The sequence below is a fragment of the Oncorhynchus clarkii genome, chromosome 16 (assembly GCF_045791955.1).
Source record: "Oncorhynchus clarkii lewisi isolate Uvic-CL-2024 chromosome 16, UVic_Ocla_1.0, whole genome shotgun sequence".
NCBI lineage: Eukaryota > Metazoa > Chordata > Actinopteri > Salmoniformes > Salmonidae > Oncorhynchus > Oncorhynchus clarkii.
The window spans coordinates 16,134,791-16,151,514 of NC_092162.1; the positions used below are offsets into that span (position 1 = coordinate 16,134,791).

A 16,724-nucleotide genomic window follows, 5' to 3' on the forward strand; every position below is an offset into this window, starting at 1 on the left:
TATTATAAGACATATTATAAGACCTATTATAAGACCTACTATAAGACCTATTATAAGACCTATTTAAGACCTATTATAAGACATATTATAAGACCTATTATAAGACCTACTATAAGACCTATTTAAGACCTATTATAAGACCTACTATAAGACCTATTTAAGACCTATTATAAGACATATTATAAGACCTATTTAAGACCTATTATAAGACCTACTATAAGACCTATTTAAGACCCATTATAAGACCTACTATAAGACCTATTTAAGACATATTTAAGACCCATTATAAGACCTACTATAAGACCTATTTAAGACCCATTATAAGACCTACTATAAGACCTATTTAAGACATATTTAAGACCCATTATAAGACCTACTATAAGACCTATTTAAGACCCATTATAAGACCTACTATAAGACCTATTTAAGACATATTTAAGACCCATTATAAGACCTACTATAAGACCTATTTAAGACCCATTATAAGACCTACTATAAGACCTATTTAAGACATATTTAAGACCCATTATAAGACCTACTATAAGACCTATTTAAGACCCATTATAAGACCTACTATAAGACCTATTTAAGACATATTTAAGACCCATTATAAGACCTACTATAAAACCTATTTAAGACCCATTATAAGACCTACTATAAGACCTATTTAAGACATATTTAAGACCCATTATAAGACCTACTATAAGACCTATTTAAGACATATTTAAGACCCATTATAAGACCTACTATAAGACCTATTTAAGACATATTTAAGACCATTATAAGACCTACTATAAGACCCATTATAAGACCCACTATAAGACCTCAGGAGAATAATAGATGTTAGTATTAAAACATTACGGCCTACTGACATTGTCTTTCTTTTTTTTACCTTGCTTGTGTGTAATTGCTCTTTTAAACTGTCAATGTACAGGTAATGAGAATAATATGATTGGAGTGCTCTTCAAGAAATACTTTTATCTTTGACTGAATTGTTGTTCATAGTTATATTTTGGGAAGAAGAAGAAATATGAATTCTCCTTTACAATTGAAGCCATAGGAGATGTGTGGGTGGCCCTGATTGCCCATTGAAGCGCCGTCCGCTAGCATGGCAAATGTCATGCCGTGGTCGTCGAGTTTGCCTGTTTTTCTACCTCATTGAAAGTCCATTAGTGTCACGTCACCAGAACATTACTGCCAGTCATTACTTGACTTGAAGATGGTCATTGTGTGTGCTCAAACCTGCTCTTTCACCTAAAACAAATCGCCTACTGTAAGTCCTTTTGTACCTTCTTTTTTTTCTAAACAATCTAATGGGTTAATGGTATTTCGAGGCACTACTCTGCTTTGTCCATGTAGAGGTCTTTCTCTCACTGTGCGTACGTGCGTGTGCGTCATCAAGCCTTTACACACTGCCGCTCAAACAATCTCCGTCATCTGCATCAAAATAATTACAGGGAGATAAACAGAACAATTTGACCATTTTCACAGTGATCTAATCTGAAACAGGCCTGTGAAAGCACATGGGGAAGATGATCAAATCCCTGCTTAATGGTAATGATCACTGCTGTATGTTCAGCATTCATCTAGCAGAGGTAGTACAAATGCAGCGTTACTCATTTTGTTCTGCATTTAACCAGCTTGTTTGTTTTAGCCACATTTACAATGTTGTACATAAAACGTCAGGTAAATGTGTCACCGTACATTTCAGTTGAGTCCTTCTTCATCAGTGTGATCTGTAGCCTACAGCTAAACCTCAGATGGATGTATTAAAGGACTTGTTTTTGAGGTGCAGACATGGACTGATGGACTAAGGGGAAGTGTATTGGTTACAGCCCTCTTGCTCTATACAACCCATCTCCCCTCGGCTAGAAGGCAAATAGCATCCGAAATCTGATTAGCCCCATTATAAAGAGTGATATTTACATCTCGCCGATTCTCGGGCTCTATGTCAGTGCACTCCACTGCTTCAGTGCCGGGAAAAGCCTGCTCTTTTGACGGATAGTAGATATCCCCACCGTCGCTTGTTTGGACATCTGTGTCTTCTGTGACGTGGAAGAAAAGACGGCAAGAAAATCAAAAGCATCTAAATAATGTCAAAAGATCAGAAATCAATGGGCCCGGAGGAACGTGATCCCCGCGTCTCTGTATACCATCTCCCCCATCGCATTACGAGTGTCTTGCTGCTAAAATGGCTTCTGTTGGCCCCCTTCGGAGATGTAATTCAAGCACGAGGAAGCCGTCTGACGATGTTTGGACATCAGCAGAAAATAGCCTTTTTACTTAAAGGTTACTATCCAAGGTTTATTGGGTTACATGTTCATCAATGTTAGGAAAGGGGGAAAGTTGGACAAACAAAGGTTTATTAATGTGCAGGTTCAAATTTCGAAAACACTTTGTGATGTCATGTGTACAAATCTGGAAATGATCAATTGAAATGAGCTGATGTACGGTATTTAATTGTTTTTTTTTTTGTATTTTTGTGTAGCATATCATGTATCCATGATCCATTAATGGGTAAAAAATATAACATTTAAATGCAAAGTTAAACTATGAGGGGGCGTTATACCATGCCACATACGCTATATTCCAAGACTACTTATCAGTACAGGGGATATTGGATATTAAAGTCTAAACTAATTTAGACTTTAATTTAAGACAGGATATTTACCTTCGATTTGTCAGGTGATATGAAATATGGTGTATTTAATTACTATTTTAGGATAGAAGTTAAATAATTATACATTAGGCCTAGGTCTATATTTTTATTTGACAATAGGTTGGTTAAAGGGTTTTTATCTGAGTCTCAATCCATCACAGAAAATGTTACATTTTCTGGGTTGTATTTGACGTTACAAGTTTCAAGTTCTGTGGAAGAAGTTGTAATCTGTTCTGTGGAAGAAGTTGCAATCTGTTATAACGAGAGAAGGAAAATATGGCACCACTATGCTTTGTGTTGCCCACTGAGGCCGAGAAATGGACACAGGGTAACAATAAAAATAACTATTTTTGGACATTTCTAGAAGATAAATTGAATTTCTTTGCTATTTTGGAGGTCCTCTTTGTAAATGCAATTGTAATGAACACATTCAGAAACCAGAGAATAGATTTATCCTCAGCTTCAAATAAGTCCGTTATCAGACTCTGTCATTCGCTCCTTCCCATTTTCCAGCTGCTAATTGATGTTTTTGATGTTGGCTAGAAAATTGAAGAAAATGTCATGTGTGAACCAGCGCGGAAGTTAATAAGATTGACTTCGTTGACTGAATTCACAATGAGCGAAGGGGAGGTGTGTAATGGGGACTTCGCCCGTTCGTCTTCGAGGGTGGGGGGGGTGAAATTGACACCCTGCATGCTGTAGGCCTAAAACGATCGATATGGAGAGATGGAGCATTTGGGATGGTTCCCCCCCTAATCTGGATCTCTTTTTTTAGCTGTATTTTTTGTGTGCTTTGTTTTCCCACTTTGCTCTATGGAGTTGCTGATTCGTGCGCATAAGCAGCTGTTTATCCAGAGGGCTCCTGCCCCGGACCAGGCCTAACAATTCTGTGGAATCGTCTCCCAGGGCGCCCCCCCCCCCCCCCCCCCCCTCGCTCCAAACAATGCTCGTTCTTAATGCTGTTTTGAGTCTGAAAAGGCACAGAGCTTTAAAAAGGTAAGATTAAGATATGGCCAAAAGATGCACCGATATCAGTTAGGGTCATTGCATATGCTTGGGCGATGTGTAACAGAGCTCAAACCCAAATCCCCTTGAATAAAAGGATCGAAGCACCACCGTGGTTGTTCCATCTTGAGACGTTTATCTAGTCTTAGCTGAAAGCCGAGTGCAGTCCCTCGTTCAAAAATTCCGTCCATATATTTTCCGTTGTCGTTTTATTCGTTCTCTTTATTATCATTATTATTTTGTAACTTCGGAATAAATCGACGCTCCGACCTTTTTATCACTCCCTTTTTTATTTCGATTGGCATTACTGTGAGGTGTTTTGGGGTTTCAGAGTTTTTAATTAGGGTGCGGATTAGCCGAGTTTGGTTCAGCGCCTCAGATTATTTCCCCCTGGTCTTTAGGGGACTGAGCTAAAAACCCGAATACGGCCAGTACCCCCAAGCGGTCCTCTTTTTGAAGACACCGAACAAAAAAAAGTGCCCTCCGCTAGCGTTAGGCCCTCCGAGGATCGTGGGTAAAGGACATTATTCTCGGAATAGCCAATTATTTCCACTGGCAATGATCGGTTAGTGCTTCTTTCCCCCACCCCTCCAAATACCCCCCCCCCCGCCCTCAACTCGCCATTTGAAATGCTAACACAATGAGATATTTTTCTATTGGTCCGTGTCCCTCGGCTAAGCCACTGCCGCCGGCAGAGAATTTCATCGACTGATGAGACCAGAGGCCCGATAAAAAGGTTACCTGTACGTGACATGCACTCCAAGTAGCTAGCGATACCTTCAACTCTAAAGTTCTGTAACTTTTATTTGACTTTTTATCGTTAGTGAGGCCACAGTGAGACCGCAAAGGCTAGAAATGAAGCAAGCCTTCTTGTTACTGTTTACTGAAAAACTGAACAATGTGACTACTGCCTTACTCTTTGTTTGATTGCGTCATTTTTACGAGAACCGTTTTCCATTATTCCATTATACATTATACGTTTTTTTTATCGACTCGATTTTCAGTAAATGAGCTTTAATCAATTAAGGTGCTTTTCAGATGATAGTAGAAATATTTTTGCAAACTTAATGCAGCATTAACAATAATTTATTGCTCAATGAAATAGATACTTAAGATTGTTTATGAAAGTCAAATAAAAAATTTAAACGCATCATCTATTTGTTGTATTTTAATTTCACAAATTGTACTACCGAACAGTTAGTATATATGTGTGTGTGTGTTTGTGTATATATATATTTATATATATGTGTGTGTATATATATATATATATATATATATGTGTAATTATTAATTTTTTAAAAACAATATTATGCATTTAATTTTTTGCAGTCTTTGCACTGACCCAAGCTTTGTTTGGCTTGACTAGGTGAGAATGAAACAGTACAGGTGCACCTGTCACATTTGAACACTTCAGGTTTGGGTAAGGTAGGAAGGAAGAGAGGGGAGGAGGAATTGAGGCCTTTTCTCAAATTGTTAGTAAAATATATGTGGGCACAGAATAGGTATATATGGTTGCTGCAGTACTCCCAACCCTATCTTTCAAATTCACACACACACACACACACACACACACACACACACACACACACACACACACACACACACACTTTGCTGTCTACGAGGACTGAGGCATGTGTCTCCCCATGGCTGCGGCTTCATGACAACATGCCATTAGAAATAGCAGGCCTGTTGATCAATCCTGCCGACATGACAGCTTCGCGCCGCGAGGCCCGGCTCTTTGAGTGCCGGTGCTGCGGCAGCACCCTCTCCCGTTTCTACCCACTAATTGGTGAAAGTTCTCTTATATATGCTCGTGGCACAGGCCCCCCCTCTTCCTCCTGCTCCTCTTCTTCCTTTGCATTTTCTCCCCTTCCTCTATCCATCCCCATGCATATTTTTTTATATATTTTTTTACTTTAACATTGTCACAGTGGAAATGCTAACTTTTAGCTAGATAGTGCGAGTGGGTTAAGATAAAGGCTGCGTGTGCCGCAGGCGTTGCTCCTTCTGCATTTACTACGGTTCTAGTGCAGCTCGGGTTTGACGGGGACTCCTGGCACATCATCAGTGCAACATAGGAAGCATCAGAAGAAAAATACGTCTCTCATTGCTGATTGGTGATTTTACTTGCAGGGAGAATGAGGTCATGAACGTTAAAGCAATATTTGACATTGTCAATTCACTTGATATTGTTTGAAATGGAACATTTGAAATGAAATGTTCTTCGTCAGTCAATATCATAATGTCATCAAATTCGGAACCAATTTAATTGTTGCCTTTCACAACAGCTGTATAGTAGCACGAGTCTTTTTACTTATTCAATTCATTGAATAATCTCTCTCCTGTTATCAAACAGAATTAAGTTGAACAGTGAAAAACGTCAAAACAATTGTCAGGTAATCTCTCTCTGTTGCCTGCCGGCTGTCACGGTAGTGCGGCGGCAGCGTTTTAATCCACCGGCATCTCTCCCATCAGTCTTTAACACCACCCACTCTGAGTCTCCTCTGGAGTAAATAAATGAGTGCGTGAAGGGGGGAGATAAACACACGTTAAATGTTTAACTGTCTCACATTTGTCATCTATTTACCCCTTCTTAATTAAACAGACACAGCTTAGCCCTGGCAGTCCAATGCATCCACATGCACACGCACACGTAGACACACACACACACACACACACACACACACACACACACACACACACACACACACACCTCTTTAGCACTGGAGCCTGAGCACAAACACTGATGATTAATTTAGTCGTTCATATTTATTTTACTCTGCCCTTTTAGGTTAGTCGAGGAATGGAGGCAGAACCTGAAATCTCGTACCTCTTGTGTTTACAGTGGGGCTTGTTGATACCCATTTCCCGTCTGCTCTAGTAGTGGAATGGAGAGAGCAGATAGGACTTCTTCTGAGTGGGTTAGACTCTGTTTTTTGTGTTAGGTTCATTAAAGTAGCCTCTGTAGAGGGTTTGCCCGGAAAAGATGGTGTTCCGTGGGCTTGTCTGGATTTGTTTATTACTCAGTATGTAATTGGGATTTAGTGTGAACTGAAAACATTAACTACTACCTCCACCCAGTGGCACAAAAGGAGAAAAAAATCCCAGGTATGATTGGCAGTGTGCTGTATCTAATGTGGGTGTGAAGACTTGCCTCGGGCGGGGGGAGAAGGAGGGGGGGTTCTACCACACAATAGCATTGCTAGATTTAGCATTCTGCATTGTTCCTCTTATCCTTACACTATTTCATACTGTAAAATCGGTCAGGATCCTCATTATCAGCAGTGAATTGTAATGGTGATGTCTTTAGAAGCGGCAGCAGAGCCGACATGAATGTGACTTTTTTTATGCATCGTAGCATGCAGTCAAACTGTGTGTGTGTGTGTGTGTGTGTGTGTGTGTGTGTGTGTGTGTGTGTGTGTGTGTATTTTCATGCAAGTGTTTGTGTGAATCAGCAGGGAGATCTGCACCACTGTAAAAGCTACTGTATTCTCCATGTTAATCATTCCCTTAAATCTGCTGCAATTAACCGTACGTGTGGTTGTACAGTAGTGGTGTGCCAGGTTTCCATGCTGCCAGAGAGAAAGAGAGAGCCGGTAGTAAAGACTGGGCCTCGGGTGAGTGGGAGAGAGGAGAGTAGAGGAGAGAGGAGACGAATTGGGGGTTCCTCAGAAGCCCCTTCTCCAGATCCGAGGTGGGATCAAAGCTGCATGTTTTATGTGGCTGGTGCGAGACTTTGAAGTCCCCTAGTCACCTACAGCACTCACTTCATCAAGTTCACTAGTGTCTTAATAGCAGATCAATAAGTTTCAAAGTCGGAGAGTTAATTTGATACTAGTGCTGATGTGATCATGCTGGGCCACAGAGCTGCCTGCTCTCCTCTCCTTCTCTTCACCGAGATTGGACCTGTTTTAGACTCTGAACATGCATTAAGATGTGGAGGGGTTCTCTGATAATTGTTTGCTCTTAAAGACCGACTCCGGTGAACACCTAATTAATTTGGTTGTGTGTCGGTGTCAATTACAACATGAATTATCCAATAAGAATGATTTTTGTGTAGTGTCTAATTTTGTTGTCCTTGTTGTTGTTATCATTATTATTATTATTATTCATAGACATAAACATTTATATCGATGTAAAATTACAAAATACTGTACATCTATAAGGAACACGCAATTATGTTGTAAAATTCCACATATATTAAACTATGACTGCTATGTTTGGAAAATATTCTAAAATTTTAGAACTAAATGTTCTCCCATGTTAAAGTATAACTCTAAATATAGCAGTAGATTTAAACAAATATTGACTATGTTAAAATTTTTTTTGAAAGCAATATCTAAATATGATATTTCACACTAACCATAATACATCTCTTATAAAAATTACAGCTATATACTATACTTATCTAAAAAATAAAAACACTCAATACAAACCACGGCGACAGCTTTTCGAGTCGCAGAAACATGTAGATACGGAGCTGCCGGTCCTAAGCTGCTTTCTTCATTTCCATAAAAGACACTACCATCTGTATTTTGGGGCGGTAGTGCTGGTGGGCTGTTGGGGTCGGATCGGCACCTTGAGAACAAAAGCCCAATTTAGAATGTTCATCTAAGGGTTGCTAATGGTATTAAATGTCCGGCGGGGTGGTCGGCAGGGGCCCGACACTCCAAGGTGCCCCCAAAGCTTGACCCCCAACCTGCACCAATTCACCGGGCCGGTGCCCCACATCTGCCATTTTTCGTACACCCCCCCCAGCACCATTTTACTATATTTCATAGTAGTAATTTTCTAGAGAAAAGAGAGTAAGTATTAACGTGCCCAAAAAAAAGCTTCAGACTTTGGTCACCCCCCTGACCGATAACTGGAAAATGAAAGCACGTCACAGAATGGTAGAAATTGTTTTTATCAAACGAGTTCTCTTTCTGTTTGTTCAAAATCTTACGCCTCAATGCATGAGAAGACAAAATATTTTTTTTTTGCAGAATCTTTTTTTTCCAAAAGATGTTGGATTAACAGTAGGACTGAACTAATTGGCATGTTACCCGGCTAATTTCTCAGCGAGGCAGGTGAAGGTAAGAATGCTTGTGATTACGGCGCTATTTGTTTAAAACACATTTTTATTACGACTTGGTATTATTCTGGCCAGTCTCGATCAGAACATATGTGACTATTCAGACCTGATGTTTGATGTACGTGGTGCATTTGAGACTGGTAGGAAAAGGTTCTCTGGTTTGAGCTGTAAGCTGGTGGTTCTGATGGTTTAGGGAAAGGTTTTACTGGTTAATGTTGAAATGTTGGTAGCGGGTGGTGGTAAAGGCTGCATGTGTGGTCCATGGCAATCGGCACTGTGTCAGGCTCCGCGTAGAGTGCTGGAGGTCCAGGTTTTTGATGAATGTTTCATGGCAAATTTGTGCAGGAATTATTTACTATTCCGCGTCTGCAGCGCATTCCTCTTCATTCCAACCCATGTTAAAAATCTCCCAGGAGAAAGTGTTCCGTGAGGATGACAGTAATGTCCCTCATAATTCAGGTTCTATCGAAAGGAGAGAAAAAAATGATACTTTTTGAATGTTGTCACAGTAAATATTTGTAATTTGTGGTTTTTGTCCTTTCAGTAAAAAACGGTAAAAATCATTAGTCAGAATATTTATCTTTTTCTGACGTTCCTCCAGCTCACGCACAATGAAATCGTGATTCATTAAAAGTGTATTAATCTTGTCTCCAGGGAGACGCCTTAAGATGATGTTGAGTCTTTTTCTTTAAATTGTTGTAGTAAAAAAAAAACTCCCAGATTTGGTCCCTGTCAGTCAGAAATAATTGTGTGCTTAATCTTGTCCCTGATGGATGACTTGGAGTTCAGCAATGGGCCAGGTCCAATGACAAATACAATATTAATATTCATTAACTGCTTTGACAATGCTAATTTTGAAGCAGTAGTAAAGGGCCTTCCAAAGTTAGCGGCCAAAGCATCAGAGCTGCACAAGGTGGCAAGATAATTTACTGGTTTACTGAGCTGAATGCTTTTAAAGTCTAAGGAAGGGGAAAAAAGCTGGGTACCACAAACAAAATACAAGGAAAAGGAAAAAGTTCAGACGCATTGGAAACCAGGACTGCGGAAGTAATACGATCAAGAGACGGCTACAACAATTTGACACCTCCGATGCCGCATCTTTGAGCTAATATTTTTTTTTTTAACAAAAATTTGAAACCCCCAAAAAATAGCATAACATGGTAAGTCAGCACATTCTCCTTTTTGTTTAATCTTTTTGATCGTTTCAATTATCGCCATTTGAAGATCAATAGTCGTTTTTTTCTGCTATGGTTGAAAGGCTCACAGCGGTGGTATGGTGGATGGTCTGAACATGGCTTTAAGAGTGGGCTTCCTCTCTTCAAGCCACCAGTTGGCCGGGCTTCCTTTCCTTTCGCCAGTTTGCTAGGAACCCGACCGGCTTGTTTCGATGTATTAGTATTTTTGTTATTGTTAACGGCTGTTGTTAGCTTGTCTTCTGGCTTTGTTTGACTTTGGAGTCGGGGCTCTTTTTTCTTCTCGCTTGTCTTTAGAGATTACAGGAAGACAGTAGAGGTTGCAAAGCTGTAACAGTGCGACAGGTCTTTTGTTAATAAATGTCTGGTTGGTCTTTTGGTGTCGTTGTATTTTCCCGGGGTCCCTTCATGAAAATCTGGGGCTATCGGCGGGCAGGACCGGGGGGCAACGTGGCCACAACACCACACACTCGCTGCCCGATCGGATTACTTCCTTTGGCTTTTTTGTTGTCGTTGTTGTTGCCCTGTGTTGTTTTTTTCATTTAGCGTTTTATTTTGTCCGACTCCTATTGAATGGAGCGTGGACGGCGTTGGGGATTCATGACATGACAAGGGACTGCCTGAGTTTAGCCAAGTTAGGGCAACTCCTATGGAAAAGTCGAGTATCTTTATGTCTGCCAAGCCGCCGGAGGAAAGCCTCTCTCTCTCTCCCTATCTCACTTCTTTCTCTCACTTCTGTCTCTCACTTCTTTTTATTGTTCTTGCAACTTATCAAAGAAAGAGAGATGGACACGAAAGAGCTTATTAGGGGGGATATGAAGATGGGCCAGGGGGAGAGAGGGACTCCTGGTCAGATGCGAAGGAGAGCAACGCTTCCTGAGTGAGTGTGTGTGTGTGTGTGTGTGTGTCTGAATGAGGGGGCTGAGTGTTTTCAGCCCGGTTTGGGGCGCTTGCTCTCTCCTCTGTCGGACCTGGATGTGCTTGCCATTGCTGGCTGGTGCTCCACCGTTCATTTTGCCTCTTCTTTGGGCTGGTGTGTTATTGACTCAGCCGATCGGGCGTTTGGTTAGCGAGGGGCTGTCGTAGATGGGGTGCTGCCCCCCAGTGGATTAGGGGATGACATGGTGATGGGCGTCTTGTTGTAGTCTGTGCACTGCCATGAGCACCAGCATGCTTGTTTTAACCAGGAACCGAGCAGCATCCCAAATACAGCTCTTTTAAATGGTAAGACTTCAACATTATTTATTACCTCCTTTGCTTTCTTTGTTCAACTAGTGTGAGCCTACTTTAAATCTGGCTTTAAATATAATTATTTCATTGGAGTTTGTTGACATTATTGTATGTCTTCCATTTGGCAATTTATAATCGTTTAGTTGCTAAGTGACAGGTTGAAAGGAAGTGTTTGATTGCTTTGTCTGACAGTCTGACAGGGTTTTTTCTAAGGCAACACTAATCTTAAATTATATGTATTATTTTGTCAAAACAATCATATTGATATTGATATTAAATCATAACAATGATGATTAAGGTAATGAAAACAGTGAAGTTCTCCGTACAACCTTTAATTACTAAATATCATGTCTTTTTTCTTCACTTTCTTCTAATGCATTTTTATATATTTTTTTCGATCTATTTTGATTGTTATTGTTGTCAAATAATTTAGCTTTTTTTTTTAAAATTAATTTTAAATAATGAAACTCAATTTCTATTGTCAGTACATTTTCTATGAAATCAATTAACATGGTATGTAGATTAGGAGCATCTCTTGGAGTTTATGCCAGAAATTTTCATTTAGTGTCCAGTCTTATATTCCTCAAAGTTAAGTCCAAATGAGTGGGATTTGTAACGGTCTCTGTCCATTGTTGTCTATTCCGGTGTTCTCTCTTTCTACAGACTTTCCTCTCGGTCATTTCTTTTCTTGCACACGTTGTAGTCTAGTGCGAACGCCGGAGACAGTGGAGTGGGATGGAGGCTCTTTTTATTTCTCTCTTTCTTCAGAGTCGTCTGTTGCCGTTGTGGCCCGGCGGATTGGGAGCTGTCCATCATTTGCGGGCGAACTGGCAGTTTACTTAAGAGAGGGCACATGGGACAAAGGAGGTCGCGGGAGTGTGGCGGCCGAGTTGAATGGAGGGAGGGAGGGCAATTAGCCGCCACGTTGTGAGGGGCTCATTTACTTGTCAAGCCGGAGCCTCGTTGCTTTTGTGGGAGCCGTGTAAAGGACATTCCCAGAGCTTTGTTTTGGCATTAAGGGCCTCAGGACTGCCTGGCGGAGGCCAGAGTAGAGCAGGGGGAAAAAAGAGAGAGAAAGAAAGTGGAAAAACATATTGAAATAAAATAGTTGGATAAAAGCCATACGGTAGGTTTTTGTTGTTTCCGTTGTTGTCTTATTGTTGCTCAGATTTTGAAATATACTGGACCACCTTTTCAGTTGGCCCTATATTTAAAATACATTTTTTAGATTCACTATCACAAGGTAAAATTAAGTGACAATGTGTTTGGAATATACCGTCGGCCAATTCCACCTATTTGTTTTGTCACTAAGTAATATTGCAATGATATAATTATAGATGTATTAGAAACCAACCTTTTATATTTAAAATAAAATATAGAATTAAACCTTGGTGAAGCAGGTTGTAGTGCAAATTAGTTAATTCACCCTGCGTGTTAATTGGTTTCTACGTCTCCGAGGTATGCTTGCCCTGGTCAAACGCCCTAGATGTGCTAAGAGTCTGCTAAGAGATGGGGACAGGAGCATGGTTGTGGGGCCCGAATATTCAGAGCAAATGATCTCAAGATAATAATGTTTAAGAGAAGGAGTACAGTGAGAGCAGTAGGGGGTGTGGAGGCTTTAGGCCTGGTTGATCTCCTCACACGGAGAGGTCAGAAAGAGTTAGGGGTGGAATCGTCCATCCTCCCATCTTCAGTATTGTTGGACAGGAAAAAACAGAACGAAAGCCCCATGCAGATGTCACGTCCGTGTCAAAGGGAAGACAAATACCTTTCTTTCTCGTATTCTCCTTCCCCCCCTGGAAAGTGGGGTTGGACAGGGGACTGTCAGTATCACACGGATAAGTGACTGTTGGCCACACGTTGCTGAGCCTACCCTCCCTTTGTGGAGGTTGTCGTGTCTTGTTCTTTTTTTGTCCCCCTCTCTCCTCTTTGTCTTTTTCCTCTTGCCTTGCTGGCTTTACCTTGTTGTAGCCAAAGCTTTTCAAGCTGCCAGTTAGACTCTGGGCATCCTGGAGGGACCGCAGAGCCCACACACACACACAGCCATATATACACACACACACACACACACACACATATACACACAGATACAAGCGTGCAATCTGGGAGTTGAGTAATAACACGATTTTTTTGTGTATATTTTTTCTTGTTTGTTGCTTGTGGGAACACTTCTCTGCACTGCCGGGAAGCAGCACTTGATATTTTTTTTCTCGCCTCGGTTCGTGTTCTCGCTTTCATTTCTTGTGACCGGCACAAACTTTCCTGAGAGAGGAGGCTGCGAAGGGCTGCTGAGAGTGGTGGAGGGAGCGGAGGATTCCTCAGGCTGTTCTGGGGGAGGTACGGGATGGGGGGGGGGGCAGGCCACTAGGCCCCAGACCCTGAGCCCCATCCATGGATCTACAGAGACGTACGCTTGTGGTACCTCCAGTCACAAAACCCCTTGAACAACAGACCCGTCGTGTGGCGATGAGGATGCCTCAGTTTGAGGGACACGCACGTGCCCCGCTGCACACGCTCCAGTACTTTTGGGGGACGAAGAACTGAGGTCTAAGAAAAGACGAAGAAGAAGAAGAAGTAGAGGAGGAAAAAACGGGTGAAGGAGAAAGGGAAGGCCGTGGTAAGGGAGTAGAAGTGGGAGGAAGGAGAAAGGGAAGGCCGTGGTAAGGGAGTAGAAGTGGGAGGAAGGAGAAAGGGAAGGCCGTGGTAAGGGAGTAGAAGTGGGAGGAAAGAGAAAGGGAAGGCCGTGGTAAGGGAGTAGAAGTGGGAGGAAGGAGAAAGGGAAGGCCGTGGTAAGGGAGTAGAAGTGGGAGGAAGGAGAAAGGGAAGGCCGTGGTAAGGGAGTAAAAGTGGGAGGAAGGAGAAAGGGAAGGCCGTGGTAAGGGAGTAAAAGTGGGAGGAAGGAGAAAGGGAAGGCCGTGGTAAGGGAGTAGAAGTGGGAGGAAGGAGAACGGGAAGGCCGTGGTAAGGGAGTAGAAGTGGGAGGAAGGAGAAAGGGAAGGCCGTGGTAAGGGAGTAGAAGTGGGAGGAAGGAGAAAGGGAAGGCCGTGGTAAGGGAGTAGAAGTGGGAGGAAGGAGAAAGGGAAGGCCGTGGTAAGGGAGTAGAAGTGGGAGGAAGGAGAAAGGGAAGGCCGTGGTAAGGGAGTAGAAGTGGGAGGAAGGAGAAAGGGAAGGCCGTGGTAAGGGAGTAGAAGTGGGAGGCAGGGGAAAGGAGAGCAGGGGGTTATGTACCCGCGGGATGGCGTTTTAGCGGGGCCGGAGGAGAGGGGCGCCAGAGGAGGAGTCCTCGCCCCCGGGCTCTCCCTCCTCCAGCAGATTGGCTGCTGGCATCTCAATCTCAGTGGCTGGGTGAGTAAAGCACACTCCCCTGCCTCTCTTCATCTCCCTTTCTCTCAATTCCTGTGCTCCATCACTTTTTGTTTCCGTTGAACTTTGAGGATCAGATGATGGTTGGTGTGATTAAGGGGGGCCCAGGGGGTATCCCCCCTTACTGTAAGTGCAAGCTGGTGGTCATCTGCTTTAAAGTGGCTTTAAAGAGTGCTTTTTCCTTTCAAATATTGTAACTCTTAACCTTTTTTTTTTTGGTGTCTGTGTGTGTTTCTGTGCGGGGAGGGGGTTCTTGATCTTGATGTGTGTATGGGAGGTGTGTGTGGGGATGTGTTAATGAGCAGTGTACATTTACTGAAACAGTCTGAAAACAGGAAGTAGCAGCATTGGAAATAATTGTGCTTTTTGCCATTTTGTTTTTAAATCTATAAACAATTATTTACTAACACATTTACATTTAAATAGTTATTTCAATATTGCATGGTTATTTCTCAAAATATCACATCTCGTTATCCAGCTGAATAGTATCTCCTAGACAAATAATTACATGATTATGCTCACGTCTAACCATGGAATGTTAAATATAATTGAAATAACCCACAAATTATCATATTCCTCTGTTAATTTTGCAGTCTAATTCAAAATTATAATTGTCTCTTTCAACTGAAAATGTGAGGCGCTGATTGCATTTCAAAAGATGACAGAACTCGGTGTAGCTCTTGTGCTGCGTAGAGACACCTCTTCACCTCAGGTAGGAAAGCTCAAGAGATGTTTACATTTTAACGGGAAAGCATAAACACACACAGCATTCATATTGCTCTTGTATGAACCTCAAAATTGACGACATTAAAATCAATGTCAGACAATTATTCATCAAAAACACATCGACAAACGTTTTGTGTAAGATATATTGGGGAATGTAAATTTGACAAATGAAAGACTTCGGTATGAAAGATTGAATGAAGAGAGATGGAGAATGAGAGCAAAGGCTTTTTGCCCAGATAAAATTTTTTGTTCAGTTTTGTGATCAGTAGCATGCAGCAAAGTGAATAGATTAAGTTTTAAATATACTGACTCGGTCTCTGGGGCAAGATGCTCTGGACTGGGCTGCTTTCCCCACTTTCTGGAATAGCATTTCTGATCGCCTGGCGCCTTCCTAAATTTTTTAATTTTTTCCCAACGCAGCACTGAGATCCTTTAATGTTACGGACAGATACTATTTTAGTGCAAACACGACAGTGAGAGTTGGTTTCACATGTAAACAAAAGTATGTATTTAATGCTGTAGAAATGTTCCAGTTTTAACTACAATATGGTGATCTAATTGAATGTTTTTACTGCTAACTGTGAGAGGGAAAATGTAGTTACTGGAAACAGAGGTGGGAAATGAGCATCACTTGGAGATTAGAATATTTTTGCCTGGATGGGGGACTCTGAGGAAGAGGAAGGGGCACTCTGAGGAAGAGGAAGGGGCACTCTGAGGAAGGGGAAGGGGCACTCTGAGGAAGGGGAAGGGGCACTCTGAGGAAGGGGAAGGGGCACTCTGAGGAAGGGGAAGGGGCACTCTGAGGAAGAAGAAGGGGCACTCTGAGGAAGAGGAAGGGGCACTCTGAGGAAGGGGAAGGGGCACTCTGAGGAAGGGGAAGGGACACTCTGAGGAAGGGGAAGGGGCACTCTGAGGAAGAGGAAGGGGCACTCTGAGGAAGGGGAAGGGGCACTCTGAGGAAGAGGAAGGGGCACTCTGAGGAAGTGGAAGGGGCACTCTGAGGAAGGGGAAGGGACACTGAGGAAGGGGAAGGGGCACTCTGAGGAAGAGGAAGGGGCACTCTGAGGAAGGGGAAGGGGCACTCTGAGGAAGAGGAAGGGGAACTCTGAGGAAGGGGAAGGGGCACTCTGAGGAAGGGGAAGAGGAACTCTGAGGAAGGGGAAGGGGCACTGAGGAAGGGGAAGGGGCACTTTGAGGAAAACTTGAATGTTTTATGAAAATAGGTCCTATCTTGCCAATAACAGTTATTGTGGACAATAATTTCATGTTGTCATGGTAATGACATCAGTTTGTGTGTTGCTTTTTTTGCGCTTATCACAGTCCACAGACACACACACTCCAAGCATTCCCTCTTTCTCTTTCTCTCCCTACCTCCCACTCCCCTTGTACAGTTTGTGTTTTCTGCAAACTGGCACGTTTTGGGAGCGGTTCAGGGCCTTGGCAGCCGCTTCTGTTTGCTCTGGAATTTGTGGGC

At 42.3% G+C, this 16,724-nt stretch overlaps 1 protein-coding gene across 22 annotated transcripts in view; it reads left to right on the forward strand.

The window, feature by feature from the left end:
- Positions 1-16,724, forward strand: part of LOC139368037 (transcription factor 7-like 2) — a 111,636-nt gene that overhangs the window by 68,055 nt on the left and 26,857 nt on the right. The window contains exon 1 of one of the 22 annotated variants that reach the window (XM_071106566.1): positions 11,116-11,155. The exons of the other annotated variants lie outside the window; for them this stretch is intronic. Within the exon in view, the coding sequence (XP_070962667.1) occupies positions 11,153-11,155 (3 nt within the window). The 5' untranslated portion in view covers positions 11,116-11,152. Of the gene's footprint in view, positions 1-11,115; positions 11,156-16,724 lie in introns of those variants that run through there. 22 annotated transcript variants of the gene reach the window in all.